Raw genomic sequence first — 17,344 nt, 5'->3', positions numbered from 1 at the left:
GTTCTCCGTTCTCCGTTCTCCGTTCTCCGTTCTCCGTTCTCCGTTCTCCGTTCTCCGTTCTCCGTTCTCCGTTCTCCGTTCTCCGTTCTCCGTTCTCCGTTCTCCGTTCTCCGTTCTCCGTTCTCCGTTCTCCGTTCCCCTTTCCCCGTTCCCCGTTCCCCTTTACCCGTTCCCCGTTCCCCGTTCCCCGATCTCCGTTTCCCGTTCCCCGTTCTATATTTCTTCGTTAATTTGTTTTCAGTCCCTGCCATTGATTTACTTTCAAATTCGACTGTCATGCAAATATTTAACCTTAACCTAACCCTAACTAAAGATCATTGGAACTAAAAGGAACTGCACCCGCTGAGAAAAGGTAAGGGATAGATTCTTAAGATTCGGCTATATTTGCAATTTTCTGAAAAAATCTAGAGTGGAAGTTCTAATTATCGGATTTATTTTCGCAAGTCGATTTAATGCAGATTAAGAAAGTATTATTCTGTACGCTCCAGTGCTGGCAAATTTTCAAAACCAAAGAAACATGAAAATAATTTTGCTCTTAAAACCATCTTGCACACTATCAAATCGCCGTAACTTGGACAACTTGGACTCGACGCGATGGCGGTATTTCACAATAAGTTTTACTCGATCATCGATTCAAATACAGCCCTCAGGAGAGTGATGCCCTTTTATGCTTCAAATGATGTTTATTCTCTCTCAAAGAAAATACTAGATAAACCTTTTAAAGTCACTTCCGATCCGAGCTAAACCAGAGGCAACATCAATCCTAAGAAAATATGGTTCTAACTACCGGGCATTTTGTCTATTCGAGACGGTGCGTGGTAGCCCGATCAGAAGCGTACAATAGCGTATTTCTAAGCGTCGACAACCGAGCGATATCAGAGTATGCAGAAGGTCAGCGAATTTGTTAACTGAAAAACCAAGTTAATTTTTAGAATCGCGTGGCATTTCTAGCAAAGATCTGATATTCCTCAAAAGTTTGAAGGAACCGTTCAGTGGAAATTCTGAGAAAATTTCTGACAGCCAAGCATTTAATCTATTTTGAGATAATGCTCGGGGCATTTAGTCACAGCGCTTTGTAAAACGACGCTCACGCTGTCAATCGTCAATGTTGACACCGATTGTTTGTAATGAGTAGAAATTGCAATTGCTACCGCAAAACATCAGTCGTTAGCGCTTAGTATCGACTTGTCAGTGATTCTAACTTGAACCAGTCTCCCGCTTGTTTAGCTTGTAAGTGGTAACGTCGAACATCGTTATGATTGCTGTATTTTAAAAATATCACAAGCCATAAAGGTTTTAAACTATTGATTGACACAAAAACCTATAACTGATATTTAGCGCTATCAATCTGCCTCAGAACACTAGCGATTTATAATAAGGGCTTCTAATTGGAATCTTACAACGGCGTGTGGTGCAACAACACAAGCGATTGAGGTTCAGCACTTACGTTGACCATATTTGAACGGAAACTAGATTGATATACGAGTAAGATTTGTTGCTAGCATTAACGCTTGAGTTTCATCACAAGCGATTGATAATTTTGTCACAATCCCTATAGAATAACGGCGTGATACGTGACTAAGGGCCTGTTTACATGGAGTTGGAGGACCCCGGGTAGGTGAGGTAACCCGCCTGTCCATATAATTTCCTGTTTTATTTTGATCACGTTTACGTGATAGGTGGGGTGACCCGCCTAGGGTAAACCTGTCAGCCGGGGTAACAATTTGCTATGTAAACGTGTCAAAGTGGGGTAACCCGCCTAGCCGGGGTTGCGTTCATGTCAAAAAGCTCAAAAGCGAAACGTGTGTTTTAAAACTTTGTACATTTCCTAGCCGTCTCATGGCAGAAATCACCAGAAACCGCAACGGACACACAAGGAGTGTAAAATGTTCACATTTCGGAATATTTAGCGTTGTAAATCGACCTTATTTGGTTTCCCAAACTATCCTGTATAACGTATTAAGCCAACGGTTTCTCGCGAAACCAAACACCGCGTAACACAACGCGTGACGCTTTCATGAATTGCTGGTTTTCACGTGACGTCACTAAATTTCAGACTTCAGAACTATTGATCCTCCTGAGATTTTACTTTCATGATGTATTAGAGCAGCTAAAAACTAATATTCAGACAAATTTTCACTCCAAATGGGTTCTTGGTTTAGTGATAGACTACTCTTGAATTTCTAAGCTTTTGCGTGACGTGGCCTTTACATGACGAGCGAGAGAGCTGTTATGTTGGTTTAAAAGGTGACTTATTTAGGGAAATTCAGCTATCTGAACAGTTCTTGTATTAGAATAAAGTATTATTGTTACCTTTATGAGTTCTTAGAGAGATAAATTCACGCTTTTGTAGCAAAACTCAGTGACAGATGTTTCTGCTGGTTTACGGCCGCCATGTTGGTGCCCATCTAGGTGGGCACCAGCATGGCGGCTCCATACAAATCTCTATAAATTTGGGAAAAACGTTTCTCCTCATATCTTCCGTAAGAAAAATTGCTGTGACCTGAATCTTGGCGAGAGTCTTTACATATCTAGCTTCTTTCTATTTCCAGATTCTAGACTAAATCGATTGAACGGTTTTTATTTTTTATTTTGATCTATTTTGAATGGCGTGACACTGAAAACCAGCATATATACATATATGTCCAAGAATTAATCTTTCGTCTTTTTCGAGATGTGAGCTTAGGACGCCTCTGCTCAGACTCCTTAATTGCATGCGCCACAACATCCCAGCACCCCGGGGTTGTAAGATTGCATGTAAACGCGTTTTATTTTTCGACTGCGTCTAGGCGGGTTACCTTACCTACCTGGGGTCCCCCACCTCCATGTAAGCAGGCCCTTACAGTATGTAGATTACTGACTAGAAGAAATTAGTTAACGGCGTAAAATTTAACTTTATGTATTTATTCTTACTGAAAGAAATTACACCGTTAGTTAACTGCGTAAAATCTTTCAGTAGGCGTAGCTACAGACTTAAGTAAATTATGCCGTTAGTTAACGAAATAAAATCTTATAGCAGGTGTAGCTACAGACTTAAAGAAATTATGCCGTTGGTTAACGGCGTAAAATTTTATTGTATTTATTCACGGCGATTGAGCCAAATTACGGTTGTGGTTTCTCGCGTAAAATCCTACAGTATGTGTGCGGTTGTAGCTTCTAGCGTAAAATCTTTTTTATGTTTCATCATTACTCAGAAGACTTTATCCTTTGCATGCATTCCTTACTGCTTTTTTCATTCCGCTAAGGAATTTAACTCTTGTACGGGTATCCAATATCTTCGTCAACTGCAACTGTAATATCCGTTGCCTTGTCAGCTTTTGTGTGGCCAATTTACCGGATCAAATCCTTTGTTTGTTCTACATTAGTGGAGGGGTATAGGGGAGCGTGCCCCCGCGAACAGGGGGCTGGAGGGGGCAGAACCTTGACGCCATGTTGCATGACGTCATGGTATAGACAAAACTGTCTATGGCACGAACTGACAATAAACCTTGCAGGGGTCTTAAGGTTTTAGGCCTGTTGTTTCCTTCCAAAATGTAAAGGGAATAATTTTTTTTTATTGGAGTTATTTTACGATCAACATTTGACCAAATGTGGATCTTTATGTGAATATAACAGCGCGTCTTACTCGGTACGCTCCAGTAGTAGATTATCAAAACCGAGGATAAGGCGTAGGCATGGGTCCCACGAGTATTGTGGCTACTATCCCCTAGAGACAAAGGAATAAGGGGAATTAACTTCATAGCGGAACTCCCGTTGGATCATCGATTCGAATGTGGCGTCAAGGTGATCCTATTTTTCCAGTAGTTTTTTCGCTGTGAGCATGCGCACTGAGTATTTCCAGTTTCACAATTCTAGCCGCCAAATCGCTGCTACTCTGCTCTACTCTAAAGTAATTGATAAGAAGAGGAGCGCGTCGTTGTAAAAGGCAACGTAGGCGTTTTGGTCATGTACTGTTGAGGATGGTGAGAGATTATTACACTCCAATGGATAGACAATTTTCGCTGCGATTGTTTGCTATGAGTTTCAAGAAATGTCACAGCTTTCTATTTTTGTGAAGACACATTTGTAGAATATGGGGCAGTCTTTCATATCACGGGATCTGAAATAGTTGATAATTAACTGTGGTGCTGCTTCGGTGGGGGTTGTTACGAAATAAGTTGGATTAATCAAATGAATTGATAATGTAAATTGGACTCCTGAAAGGGTTGCTGAAGCTGATGTTTCGAGCGTTAGTCCATCGTTGTAACAAAGAACTTGCGCACGAAACGTCAGCGTAAGGAACTCTTTACGGTAGCCAATTTACATGATAAAGCAACAAAAATTCTTTGAAAAAAAACCGTTTGAGAAAAACAAAACTTATGTGCTTTGTTCTTATGAAGGGCTGATCTAGATGTGCGAAACGAAATAAAACCCTCTGACTAGAATTTTGTGAAAAGACGAGCTAGGCAATTTGTGCTATTTTTGATAATCGGTGATGTTAAATACAGGCATTTGAGCGCTGAAGCGATTTTTGCTCAAAAAAAAAAGAACATTCGGCTTTATTTGAAAAAAATTAAGGTGGTTTCGATTTCTTTTAGACTAAGACTGATTCCTTGCAACAATCTGAAAGAAATCGATTTTTGACCCGAAACGCACCGGCAGGTTTTTAGAGAGACTGCGTCTTAAGCAAAATTCACTCATCTTTGTTATTTCAGTCTAATATATAGATCATGCTGGTCAGTCGTGTGTATCACCCTCACCAAGGAAGCCAAATTTTTGCCAGGGCAGCGTTTATGGTTTATGGCATTCGCTTTGCTTCAATGAACAAAAGTAAAACAAACACAGAGATCTTTGAACCATTGCCAAGAGAAGAACTTGTTACTAAATTCAAGTCGAAATTACGCGACAGAGAGTTTACACCAGGTTCCACACAAGGTGGTTTCCCAGAGTTCTTAGCGGAACCAAGAGATTCCCTTCCACTTGGTATACGCGTCCACAATCCTAACCAGGCCTCTCTCGCTCAACTGACCGCAAAGTGTATGGAATTCATGGAAGAAAATCATTCACAATGTCCAGCTATTTTGTTTCGTGGCCTTCCGGCTCGAACAGCCGATGACTTCTCGACTATTGCTGGTAACATTCCCGGAAAGCCTTTGTCGTATGAGGTCGGTGGCAGTGCATATCGTAAACAAGTTGACAAAAGAGTGAAAACTTATACCGCTAGTGACGATCCATTAGAGGTTACTATGGATACGCACAACGAGATGTCTTATCTCAATACTTGGCCCAAAAAGGTTCGTTGTCGTGAGAGATATTGTTTTTGCAGTTGTTGTCGTGTTTTGTTGTTGTTGTTATTGTCATTGCCATGTTGCGTGACGAGACTAAAGAACAGCTTGAAAGGAGGCCACTCTCCCTCATAGACTTAATTTATAGACTTATATTGGGCAATTATCAATATAAGAATTTTCAATTTTCAATTCAATTTTCAATTTTTCCTCCCTTATGCATCTCTGACCGTGCGGAAACATTGCAACACGATGGACTGGGTACCACCTTGTCCCCAAATATTTGCGTGGGTCGTTACCATGTCCTCTCATTGTTATCTTTCTTTAGCTTTTCTTTTACAGCGTAAAGGAGGCTGACGATAACTGTGGTGGTGAAACACCGTTGGTCAAGAACAGCGAACTCCTTTCCAAATTGGATCCCGAAGTAGTGGCGAAGTTTGAAGAAAAGGGTGTGCGATATGTACGATATTTGCAGGACAAATCCCACGATGAATACATGAATTGGCAACACATGTTTGGCACTGAAGATAAAAAGGTACGATTTGCGACTCTTTGGTATTGAATTCAGAAAGGCGTGCTCAAAAAAGATTCCTGCCCTCGTAGGCTGAATAAGTTATAAGGAACTACTTCCTAATCTAAATTTGTCAGTACTCTATGAACGACGCTAACTACTCCCGGCTTATATCGACATGTGTCAAACCACGAATTAGGTAAGCCACTCGTCTATTTTGACCTGTCAGTCCAACATTCCAAGCCCTAAGACTTGAGCACCCTGAACGCAAAAATAAATCACGCCTAATTCTTGTTTTACAAAGAGAAAATTGCAAAGAGGGAACAAAGTAGGATGAGTCTTAAGGGACACTATTCAAAGTGCAAACTCTCCTTACGCGCTGCCTTGATAAGTAGTCCATATAAACTCTATTTTTAACCAGCAAGAGGTTCCCATAAGTACAGGATATTGTCCCTGTTATTTTATCCCTGTTATTTTCCCAGTGGACTTCTCCTCTTCGCTCTTGTAATAAAACGCCAAAAGTACTTTGTCAATATCCAATCATTTTGACCTCGCGCTTTGATTAATGACGCAATTTTTCAGGAAGCAGAGAGGCGAGCAAAAGGTAAAGGGTACCACGTGAGCTGGAATGAAACACAAGACTTACGTCTCTGGCAAAACAGACCCGTGTCGATACAACACCCGCAGACCGGAAATAAGATTTGGTTCAATCAGATAGCGGCCATGCACAGCTCTTATTACCAAATTATGCCCACGTTTATTGGTAAAGGTATCCCGGATGACGAATGCCCTTCCAACACATATTATGGAGACGGAAGTCCGATTGAACCGGAAGTAATACAACACATACGAGTAACAACCTGGTCATGCGCAGTTGGTTTTCAGTGGCGAGCAGGAGACCTACTGGCATTGGATAACTTAGCCGTTCAGCATGGACGCATTGGTTACAGTGGTGAGAGAAAAGTACTCGCTTACCTCACTTGCTAGAGTGAAACTTAATTGGATGTTTGCATGTTGGCTAGAGTGTCTCAAGGGACCAATCCAAGACGTTTAACTATAACATTCAATTAATTTTGAAAACCTGTGCAGTCTTTGTATAGTTTCCAGTTCAGCTTATGACTAGTTAATCAGACACTGACATCAATCAAACAAGATGATAGAGCTAGTGAACCATATGTGGTATCAAGTAACTATAGGCTTTATCTGCGCTTTAGACCCAACATTGGCTTCGTTCTAAGGCTATGATGGAAGTTTGAACGGAAATAAAAATTATTTTCTTTTGAAATATTTTCCTTGGAGTGATCAGATAACTGAGCCGATTAAAAAAAGTCGTGTTGGGAACCTATCCAAGACATTATTTCATAAGTCACGATGAATTTCATTTTCTAATCTATCTGTAGCCATTGACCCAGCACACTTTTATGCAAAGTCTGTAAATGAAGTCGAATTAAAGAACAAAATGAGTAAAAATTGGGATTTTTTATTTCGCCGACGTGTGGATTTTTTTCCTTTTCCCTCCAGTTGAGCTCCAACGGACGTGAATCTAGAGAGCTCCAATTGAATATTGCGAAAGCAGAAGGACTGAGGGATTGGGGAAGGCCCATTTAGAATCAAAGTTAGGGCCCTTGGTTTCCATTTAGAATGTTACCTCTTCACCCATTGGGGAAGGCCCATTTAGAATCAAAGTTAGGGCCCTTGGTTTCCATTTAGAATGTTACCTCTTCACCCATTGGGGAACGCCCATTTAGAATCAAAGTTAGGGCCCTTGGTTTCCATTTAGAATGTTACCTCTTCACGCATTGGGGAACGCCCATTTAGAATCAAAGTTAGGGCCCTTGGTTTCCATTTAGAATGTTACCTCTTCACCCATTGGGGAAGGCCCATTTAGAATCAAAGTTAGGGCCCTTGGTTTCCATTTAGAATGTTACCTCTTCACCCATTGGGGAAGGCCCATTTAGAATCAAAGTTAGGGCCCTTGGTTTCCATTTAGAATGTTACCTCTTCACCCATTGGGGAAGGCCCATTTAGAATCAAAGTTAGGGCCCTTGGTTTCCATTTAGAATGTTACCTCTTCACCCATTGGGGAACGCCCATTTAGAATCAAAGTTAGGGCCCTTGGTTTCCATTTAGAATGTTACCTCTTCACCCATTGGGGAACGCCCATTTAGAATCAAAGTCAGGGCCCTTGGTTTCCATTTAGAATGTTACCTCTTCACCCATTGGGGAAGGCCCATTTAGAATCAAAGTTAGGGCCCTTGGTTTCCATTTAGAATGTTACCTCTTCACCCATTGGGGAAGGCCCATTTAGAATCAAAGTTAGGGCCCTTGGTTTCCATTTAGAATGTTACCTCTTCAGCCATTCCGCATTGTTCCCTTCCCTCCTACAGAACCAAAACGAACAACTTTAAATTATTTTCATATATTTCCACTTAATGTCAATGCACGAAAGCATAGAAAATACATTCATTTTTGCAGAAAGGCAAACACTCTCTCATATAAATCTCACGATTATACCAAAAATGCAAAATGTTCAAGGATGCACAGAAATACTGTTACGTTTCATTCATTTTGCTAATATTTCGCAGAGTAAGTCCTCCTGCAAAACCTTAACCATTGTAGAGGAGGATCGAAACTGTATTAGATGATCCACGAGCTGTGATAGTACCAGTGCGGTTGAAACGATTATCTCCCCTTGTTTCAAAACGTTTCTCAAATTTGGAGTTATTCACCCTGCATTGAAAAGTAGGAAACATTTTAATTATCAAATGGCCCAATAAAAGATGACAGGGAAAACCTGGGGAAATTATGGAAATACCTTGGAAGGTAATCGCATTATCTGACAATTGTTAATGCGTGATGAGCATCCCAGCATTATGGCGTAGGTAATAATCATGGAATGCGTCAGGTTCCAAGACCTCCTAAATTTTGTTTAGCTTGTTTTTCGGTGAAATGTTTGAATAATCAACAATAAAAATGGAAAAAGTCACGGGTTTTGCAACTTTACCAAAAACTTTATTATAACGTTTTAGTTAGGATAGAATATCACTGACCATTTACTCTGAGTGTCTCCCTGACTACTGGCTGCCAAAGCTTTTCCTCTTGTGGTTTCTAGGGTGCGAAAGGTGCTTTCCTGTAGATGATATGAACAAAAATGAATTGCATGTTTAAAAAACATGTGTGCCACAATTTCCGCCTTGTTAATTAAATCTGAACACTTAAAAAATATAACTTAACAGCAGAATTTAGTTAGTTTTCGTGTTAATCGTCTCGCGCTTTCGGGTCGTTCTTACTCGCTCTTACGTCTTGCACTTAGCAATGAAAATATCCTACCTCACATGACGACTCAGAAGACTTGTATTCGAGCCCATTGTGCAATAACTCAATCCTGAACTGCTTTTGATTCTCCTTTGTCAGCTTGGCTATCTCACGTTCTGCTGAACCAATCGTCAACTGAAGCGAACTCGACTCTTCATTTCCCTCATGCCGTGTCTCCTTTAATAGGTCAAGTTCTCGTGATACTTTTCCTTTAAAGGCTGCTAAGTTTTCCTCTTGCTCTTCCTTTTCATCTTCAAGTACAGAGATCCGAGCCGCAGCCTCCCGAAGGTCCATCTTCATATCCCAAAACTGTTTACTTTTGGTATTGAATTCTTTCAAACCCATCTTCACTTCCACCTGTAGAGCTTTCTGTTTTCTTTCTGCGAAAAACCTCTCGTATTCCAAGCGCGATGTGGCAGCTAACACTGCTCTGTGAAGGTTACACTTCTCCTCCTTGCTACATACAAGTTGAGTTGACAAGCGTTTCAATTCGTCATGCATCTCTTCCGCATCTCGGGTTTTTCTCATTGCACAATTCTTAAGGTTAGCACATTGTTCATTTTGCTTCTCGATGATGGATGCAGCAATATCTAACTCTTTTTTTACTTCTCTAAGGGTGTTCTCGATGCGAGTTAGCTCTAAGCTTTTCTCCTTGTTTTCTTGTGTTAATTCGTCAATCTCTTTGTTCCTTAAACATAATTTGGCCTCCATAGTTGTGAGAAGTGAGCATTTCAATCGTAGGGTTTCATTTGCGTCAACAAACCCGACTTCCTTTTCTTTTAAATACTTTTGCGTCTTTTGAAGATCTTCCTCCAGTTGTTTGACAATTGTTTCGAGCATTCTTACTTTCTCATCCTTGTCTCCCAGACACCGTTTGAGGTGAGCATTTTCGCATTGAATATCTTCAAGCAGCCGTCGCATGAACGAGCGTTCGTTAGCACTGTCTTGAGAACAACTCCTTAAGTACTTCACGGATTCTTCTCTATCATTCAAATCTTTTCTCAATTTTTCCACAACACTAACTGTATAGGCTTCCGTCTTCTTCATTATCAGGCTCGATGCGTACACTTCTCTTTGTCTTTGAACCAAGTTCCTCAGCCCTTTTCCCACCTGTGCCATTAGGCGACCCGTCTGTTCTGCTTTTCTGATGGTCTCTTTTTTAACGAGCTTCAGGCGATTATGTTCTATTCCCTGTGGGGACAGCAAATTGTCATTCTCAAAATTCCTATGAGCCAGGAGCTCTCTGGCGATTTCAACCTCCTTTCTAAGCTTTGTCAAGTTAATGTTGAGTTTTTCAACCTTTTCCTTGTAATCATAAACTAACTCTTTCAGTTTGTCCACTTCGTTATCTTTCTCAGCCAATAGCTCCCTCTGCTTCTGAGCATTAGATTTAGTTGTTTCCATCGCCTTTCTAAGACTTCGTTTCTTAGACCTTTCCCTTTGGAGCTCTTTCCTTAATTTCTTGACTTTGTTGTCTTTTCTCTCAATTCCATCGTGCATTGCTTTCAATTTCTGCTCTTTAGCCTCAAGAGATTCTTGTGCCCTGTCGTGCCTCTCATTCATTATTCGTAGCTTCTTCTCTGTTTTCTCCAATATTAATCTCTCCCCTTTAGAGGTATTCTCTCCAGCATCGACTTTCTTCTTGAAATACTCTTTGTCCGACTTTTCGCGTACTATTTCTCGTGTTAATTCTTTGATCTTATTACGAGCCTCTTCTAACGACCATTCTTTTCCCTGAAGAGACCGTAAAGTATTTTCCCGTAGATCATCCATCTCTTGTAGTTGGTTCTCTAGTTTTTCAATTTTCTGAGTCAATCTGTTTCTTTCATTAGTATCATACTCTGACGCCTTCAAGGCCCTTCTCAGATTCTCTTTATCCGAATTTTCCCGCTCCAACTGTTTGTGTAGCATATCGATAGTGCTATTAGCTTCCTGTAGTGACCTCTTGTTGTTGTTTAAAGTGAGAGTGGCATTTGTCAGGTCATCCTTCTTGCGTAACTGATTCTCTTGATTTTCAGTTATCTTCATAAGGTCTTTGTCTTCGCAACAAGTACACTCTTTAGCTTCTATGACCCTTTTTAAACGCTCTTTTTCTGAACGTTGTTTCCTCACTTCGAGCACCAAGGCATCAATTCGGTGAATTGTGCTTCTTTTCATTTCTTCCATTCTTTGCAACTGAGTCTCAAGTTCTCCTATTCTTTCAGACTGTAGTATGCGGCAGTCCTTGTCACATCTTTCCTGCCTCATCTCTTCGAGTAAATTTTTTATCGTCTCATCTTGCTTCTTGATACAGCAGTAAGCTTCCTCCACCTCCTTTTCTTTACTCTTCATGAAAGCCTCCGCCGCCTCAGTTAGATTTTTCAACTGAACCTTAAGTTCCTCAGTTCTTTCTTTCTGCCATCTTAAAGTTCCTTCGGTCTGCTCTATGTCCTGCTTGCTCTGTTGGCTTTTCACCTGGAGCATTTCTTCCTTTTCCTTCAAGCAGCGTTCTAAAATATCTGTTTTCTTTGTATTCAATCTCAAAGCACTGTTTGTATGTTCCAAAGTACGTTCCGTCTGCTGCAGAGTTTGTCGGAGATCTCTGATGGCTTTTTCCGTTTCTTGCACTTTATATTTTTTACCTTCGTCCAGCCTGACTTCTCGAGAAAGATGCAAAGTGTCCGTTGCACTCACTTCCTCGTCGCCTGTACTTGTTACATCTCCATCAACAACGCTTGTTAGCCTTTCTCCAAAGTCAAGACCCCTTTGTCGAAGGAACTTCCTCAAGATAACAAGTTCTCGTTCAGATCGACGGACGCGTTTCTTTAAAACTTTGATTTCAGGGCTTTTCTTTTTCTGGCCTCCACTTAAACACTTTTCATCTTGAGCGAATTCACAGCTATCATTATGAACACTTTCCAAATCTTTCGCAGAACGATTTTTAGCTTTCATTAACTCTTCTTTAAGAGCGCTATTATTACAACTTAAGGCCACCAGTTGTTCTCTCAGTTCTTTGAGCTTGTCATTCGTTTCGGATGCCTTTGATAGTCTCGCGGTCAAAGTGGAGTTTTCGCGACTTAAGTCTGTGATTTCACCTTCAAATTTTCTTTCAATCTTCCATTTTTCACATCTTAACTCATACAACTGGTTATTTTTGTCTGATTCCTTTGCTGATAGTTCCGAGGACAATATGGACTTTTCCCTTTGCAACTTCGCAATTTCATCATTAAGATCGCTAATCGTTTTTGTTGTTTCATATTTTAGCTCGTTTAACTGTGTCTTGTGTTCTGATTCCTCCGACAATTTCACGGCTATGGTTAAGTTTTCTTTCAGAAGTCTCGAAATTTTATTTTCAAGTTGACGCACAACACCAAACGTCTCTTCTTTAATCCCATTCCAACGGTTATTCTCGTCTGATGAAGCTCGCAGATCTGTCATGGAGTGTTCTTTCTTGAGCCTAGCAAGCTCATCTTCAAATTGCCTCATCATGTTCGACACTTGGCCGTTTGCTTTCTTCAAAGATTCATTTTCCACCAGTGTCTGTGATAGTTCTGATGTTACCATATAATTTTCTTGGCCTAACTCAACTTTTACTTTCCTGAGATGTTCAATAATGCTCGACGTTTCATCCTTCACTTCACCCACTTCATCGTCCTTCCCTGATACTTTTAACAATTCCGTAGTGAGCGCTGAATTTTCTCTGCTAAGTTTTGCAAGCTGATCTTCCAATTTGCCGACTACTCTCAAATTTTCGTCTTTAAGTTCTCTCAATTCTTTATCTTTTACTGCGTGCTGAGAAAATTGTCTAGCCTGTTGTCCTTCCAACAGAACTAATCGCTGTTCCTTCAATTCTAGGGATCCGTTTAATAATTCTACTTCTTCGCGTAGATGCCCGCACCCACCGCGACTATGTTCCATCCAATACTCCTTTTTCATTTCCTTTATCGTTTTCTTCAGCTCATCAACCTGAAACATCAGATCTGCATTGCTTTTTTGACTGTTCTTTAAGCTTTCCTCCAAGAAATCGACATCATCCCATAATTCTTTTATATCCCCCATAACCTTTTCCACGGTTTCATTTCCTTCTTCCCATTTTCGCTCCTTGCTCTGAATATCACGTTTTAAATTTGACAGTTCCCTTTCTTTGTATTCTTCCTTTAACTGCAGTCGCTTTACTTCATCTTTGCTCTCATCCAGGTCAGCCTGCAAATTTTCTATCCTCTTTTGGTACGCTTCAAGTTCCTCCTTAATGACGCTTATCTGTATTTCAAGCTCGGTATTTTCCTTTCTAATTTGTCCAAGTTTCACCGCGTCGTTTTCTTTGTGGAACTTTGGTTCTACCTCAGTCATTTGAATTGCAAGTTTGAAATCTTTCACCGCGCCTTTAACGTTATCATTGAGTACATCAATACTGTTAAGTAGCCTTGTACCTGAGTCGATATCCCCGTGTACGGCGCAACGTCCATGTTTTATTCTCCTGTCAAGAAACTGTTCTCCCGCGTCTGTTAGCACTGAGTTTATGTGATTCAACTTGTCAAGGGCTATTCCAATGACGTATCTGTACTCAGCAACTTTTTCTGATCGGTAGACATCTTTCGCCAAATATTTCCTTTTCTCCAGTTCGAGTTCTTCCTCTGAAGACTTTTCCGATTGCGTTGTATACTCTTTCTTACTGTCAGGTATAGTAGTTTCCAAAGCCTTAGAAAACTCTTGTTGGAATAAATACTCAGAAATATTTACGACTGCTGCTACCGATCGCTCGTAACTTGGTAAGGCACTGCATTCATTCTCAGCACTGTGTGAAATCTGAGACATGCTTTCCTCTGTTAATATATCTTCCTCAACTTCATCAAGAAAACGGTCGAAGTCCTCAATAAACTCGTCCTCAATCGAATTTTCTTTGTCTAGAGAAAACTTTGCCATGTCATCGGAAACCTTTTTTCGTTTTTTGTCATTCAACGAATCAAAGTTGCATACTTTTGTTTTGTGTTGTTGTAAGACGGAGTCGCCTTTGTCATCAATCGAAGACAGACTTCCTTTTTTGTCATCAAACGAGGCATCTGAATATTTAACGAGGACCTCGGCTTCTTTCCAATAATTTTCTTTATTTTCAGTCATCTTTTGCTTCTCGCCAGTTTGAAAGATGTTCTTCAATCCCTCTCTAGCTTTGTCATCATTCTGAACGGAAGAAGAGTTATCTGGAGTAGCTTTGGGTCTATCACTATGGACTGCATCGTCGGCGTTGTTACAGGACTTGTCTTCCTTTTCAGCCAATTCTTTTTCGAGTTGCTGAGGCTCCTTCTTGTAGTTATAAGGTAATAATGTGTTCTCTATCTCTAAGCGCCCGTGTTCACTTTGTTCTTCCGAGAAAGAATGTGTACGGTCCTCAAATCGAAATTCCTCCGGGATTACAGCTGTTTCCGTATCGTCAATGATATTATCTACGTTGTACATTTGTCCACTTTCATCGCTAACCACGTTTTCTTTTCTGCGTTCCGTTTTGGTCTCATAGGCTCCCATCGAGATATCACCACGGCAGGAGGTAGATAGTGCGTCAGAGCTAGAGGTGCAACTATCTTCTTCTTTACAAATTACTTGCACGTCCGTCTCGTAAACGCTTTCTTCTTCCGTATGAGAGGAAACCTCTGAAACCGAAAGTATCTCTTCTAATTCTTCAGGGATATCGTTGCAGGATGTATCGTTAGCGTCATTATATGACTTTATGTTGTTTGTAGTCATATAAGATGAGTCCTTCAAGTTAGGTCGCTTGCGTACGCTTTCTTTATTACACTCCAATTGGTCAGTTGTGGAGGCCGTAACTTCCAACTTTTCATTGCCTGCTCCTAGTTCAGGTGAGTGAAAAGACGAGCTAGTAAGTTGGTCTCTGTCCTTAAATTGATCGCAAATATCGTCTTTGTGGCTAGAGCTTTCTTCGCCTTTTAAAGGCCTCTCATTGTTGTTTCCATTTTTGACTGCTAAAGAGCATTTAGCTGGACTCTCCGATGAAGATATCAGCTCTTCTTGTATTAGTTCCGTTAGCGCCTTTTTGTTACGGCTTTCATCACCGGCTTCTTTGATGACATCGGAGAACAGGTCTGTTTTCAATGAACGGCGAGTTTCTTCACCGCAACTTATTTCAGAGTCAGTATCTTTATCAGTTTTGTCATCTGAGCAAGGAGCAGTTCTTTCTGAAAGCGTCCCCTCAAATCCTTCGAGAATGTCGCTGGAATTTGTATGGTTGGCATCATCATTATTTGACCTGACTTCGTTTCCAGCGAATCTGTTTTCGAGCTGTTGAGGCACCTCCTCGTTACTATATTTTTTATTGCTATGCTCGCTGTTCACTAATTTGTCGACCGTAGAATCTGTGTCTTGCAATATTTGATTATCTTCTGCCTCTTCAGGTGAACAACTAAACGACTGGAATAAGTATTCATAAGTGTTTATGACTGCTGCTACCGATCGCTCGTGACTTGGCAAAGCACCGCATTCATCAACATTTTTCTCATCTTCTTCATTCTCAACACTGTGTGAAATCTGAGACATGCTTTCCTCTGTTAATATATCTTCCTCAACTTCATCAAGGAAACGGTCGAAGTCATCAATAAACTCGTCCTCAATCGAATTTTCTATGTCCAAAGAAAACTTTGCCATGTCATCGGAAACCTTCTTTCGTTTTTTGCATACTTTTGTTTTGTGTTGTTGTAGGGCGGAGTCGCCTTTGTTGTCAATCGAAGAAAGACTTCCTTTTTTGTCATCGAACGAGGCATCTGAATATTTAACGAGGACCTCGGCTTCTTTCCAATAATTTTCTTTATTTTCAGTCATCTTTTGCTTCTCGCCAGTTTGAAAGATGTTCTTTAATCCCTCTATAGTTTTGTCATCATTTTGGACGAAAGACGAGTTATCTGGAGTAGTTTTTATTTCCCTGCAAGCTCGTGTATGCCCCATTTCTATCCATTTGGGTCTATCACTATAGACTGTATCGTCGACATCATTACAGGACTTGTCTTCCTTTTCAGCCAATTCTTTTTCGAGTTGCTGAGGCTCCTTCTCGTAGTTACAAGCTAATAATGTGTTCTCTATCTCTAAGCGCCCATGTTCACTTTGTTCTTCCGAGAAAGAGTTACGGTTCTCAAATCTAAATTCCTCCGGGATTACAGCTGTTTCTGTATCGCCAATTATATCATCTACGTTGTACATTTGTCTACTTCCATCGCTTAACACGTTTTCTTTTCTGCGTTCCGTTTTGATCTCATAGGCTCCCATCGAGATATCACCACGGCAGGAGGTAGATAGTGCGTCAGAGCTAGAGGTGCAACTATCTTCTTCTTTACAAATTACTTGCACGTCCGTCTCGTAAACGCTTTCTTCTTCCGTATGAGAGGACACCCTTGATACCAAAAGTATCTCTTCTAATTCTTCAGGGATATCGTTGCAGGATGTATCGTTAGCGTCATTATATGACTTTATGTTGTTTGTAGTCATATAAGATGAGTCCTCCAAGTTAGGTCGCTCACGTTCGCTTTCTTTATTACCCTCCACTTGGTTAGTTGTAGAGGCCGTAACTTCCAACTTTTCATTGCCTGCTCCTAGTTCAGGTGAGTGAAAAGACGAGCTAGTAAATTGGTCTCTGTCCATAAATTGATCGCAAATATCTTCTTTGTGACTAGAGCTCCCCTCGCCTTTTAAAGGCCTCTCATTGTTGTTTCTATTTTCGACTGCTAAAGAGCATTTAGCTGGACTCTCCAATATAGATATCAGCTCTTCTTGTATTAGCTCAGGTAGCGCCTTTTTGGTACGGCTTTCATCGCCGGCTTCTTTGACGAAATTGGCGAACGGGTCCGTCTTAAATAAACGGCGAGTTTCTTCACCGCAACTTATTTCAGAGTCAGTATCTTTATCAGTTTTGTCATCTGGGCATGGAACTCTACTTTCGGAAAGCGTCCCCTGAAAACTTTCGAGAATGTCGCTGCAGGTCGTATGGTTGGCATCATCTTTATTTGACTTGACTTCGTGTTCAGCGAATCTGTTTTCGAGCTGTTGAGGGACCTCCTCGTTACTATACTTTTTATTGCTATGCTCGCTGTCCACTAATTTGTCGACCGTAGAATCTGTGTCTTGCAATATTTGATTATCTTCTGCCTCTTCAGGTAGACAACAAAACGGCTGTAGAGCAAACGGTGTAAAGGGTGTAGTTTGGTTAATGATTCTGTGATTGACTAAATCGAATGTATCATCACTATGACTATGACTCTCTTCTCTCATCAACTGC

General features: G+C 40.7%; 2 protein-coding genes across 2 annotated transcripts; one reads left to right on the top strand and one right to left on the bottom strand.

The window, feature by feature from the left end:
* The first annotated feature begins 246 nt into the window (after positions 1 to 246).
* Positions 247 to 7,245, top strand: LOC113686729 (uncharacterized). The gene is made up of 4 exons (XM_027204386.2): positions 247 to 352; positions 4,695 to 5,273; positions 5,593 to 5,799; positions 6,358 to 7,245. The coding sequence occupies exons 2-4, from the start codon at positions 4,710 to 4,712 to the stop codon at positions 6,760 to 6,762; spliced, it is 1,176 nt and encodes a 391-aa protein (XP_027060187.2). The 5' UTR covers positions 247 to 352; positions 4,695 to 4,709; the 3' UTR covers positions 6,763 to 7,245.
* Positions 7,246 to 8,187: 942 nt separating this feature from the next.
* LOC113686670 (uncharacterized) lies at positions 8,188 to 15,796 on the bottom strand. The gene is made up of 3 exons (XM_089205442.1): positions 9,106 to 15,796; positions 8,826 to 8,905; positions 8,188 to 8,505 (listed from the first exon to the last, which is right to left on the bottom strand). The coding sequence occupies exons 1-3, from the start codon at positions 15,721 to 15,723 to the stop codon at positions 8,382 to 8,384; spliced, it is 6,822 nt and encodes a 2,273-aa protein (XP_089061568.1). The 5' UTR covers positions 15,724 to 15,796; the 3' UTR covers positions 8,188 to 8,381.
* Between the last annotated feature and the right edge of the window lie 1,548 nt (positions 15,797 to 17,344).

The sequence above is a fragment of the Pocillopora damicornis genome, chromosome 4 (assembly GCF_964200805.1).
Source record: "Pocillopora damicornis chromosome 4, jaPocDami1.2, whole genome shotgun sequence".
Lineage (NCBI taxonomy): Eukaryota > Metazoa > Cnidaria > Anthozoa > Scleractinia > Pocilloporidae > Pocillopora > Pocillopora damicornis.
The sequence above is the reverse complement of the archived record's forward strand: the minus strand, read 5'-3'. Positions and strand labels throughout refer to the sequence as shown.

Coding starts and splice junctions, on each gene's coding strand:
- LOC113686729 (XM_027204386.2), top strand. CDS start 4,710: ATGCTGGTCAGTCGTGTGTATCACCCTCACCAAGGAAGCCAAATTTTT. Junction 5,274..5,592: donor TCAATACTTGGCCCAAAAAG/GTTCGTTGTCGT, acceptor ATCTTTCTTTAG/CTTTTCTTTTACAGCGTAAA. Junction 5,800..6,357: donor TTGGCACTGAAGATAAAAAG/GTACGATTTGCG, acceptor GCAATTTTTCAG/GAAGCAGAGAGGCGAGCAAA.
- LOC113686670 (XM_089205442.1), bottom strand. CDS start 15,723: ATGGCAAAGTTTTCTTTGGACATAGAAAATTCGATTGAGGACGAGTTT. Junction 8,906..9,105: donor CTTCTGAGTCGTCATGTGAG/GTAGGATATTTT, acceptor TATCATCTACAG/GAAAGCACCTTTCGCACCCT. Junction 8,506..8,825: donor GGAGACACTCAGAGTAAATG/GTCAGTGATATT, acceptor TTTTCAATGCAG/GGTGAATAACTCCAAATTTG.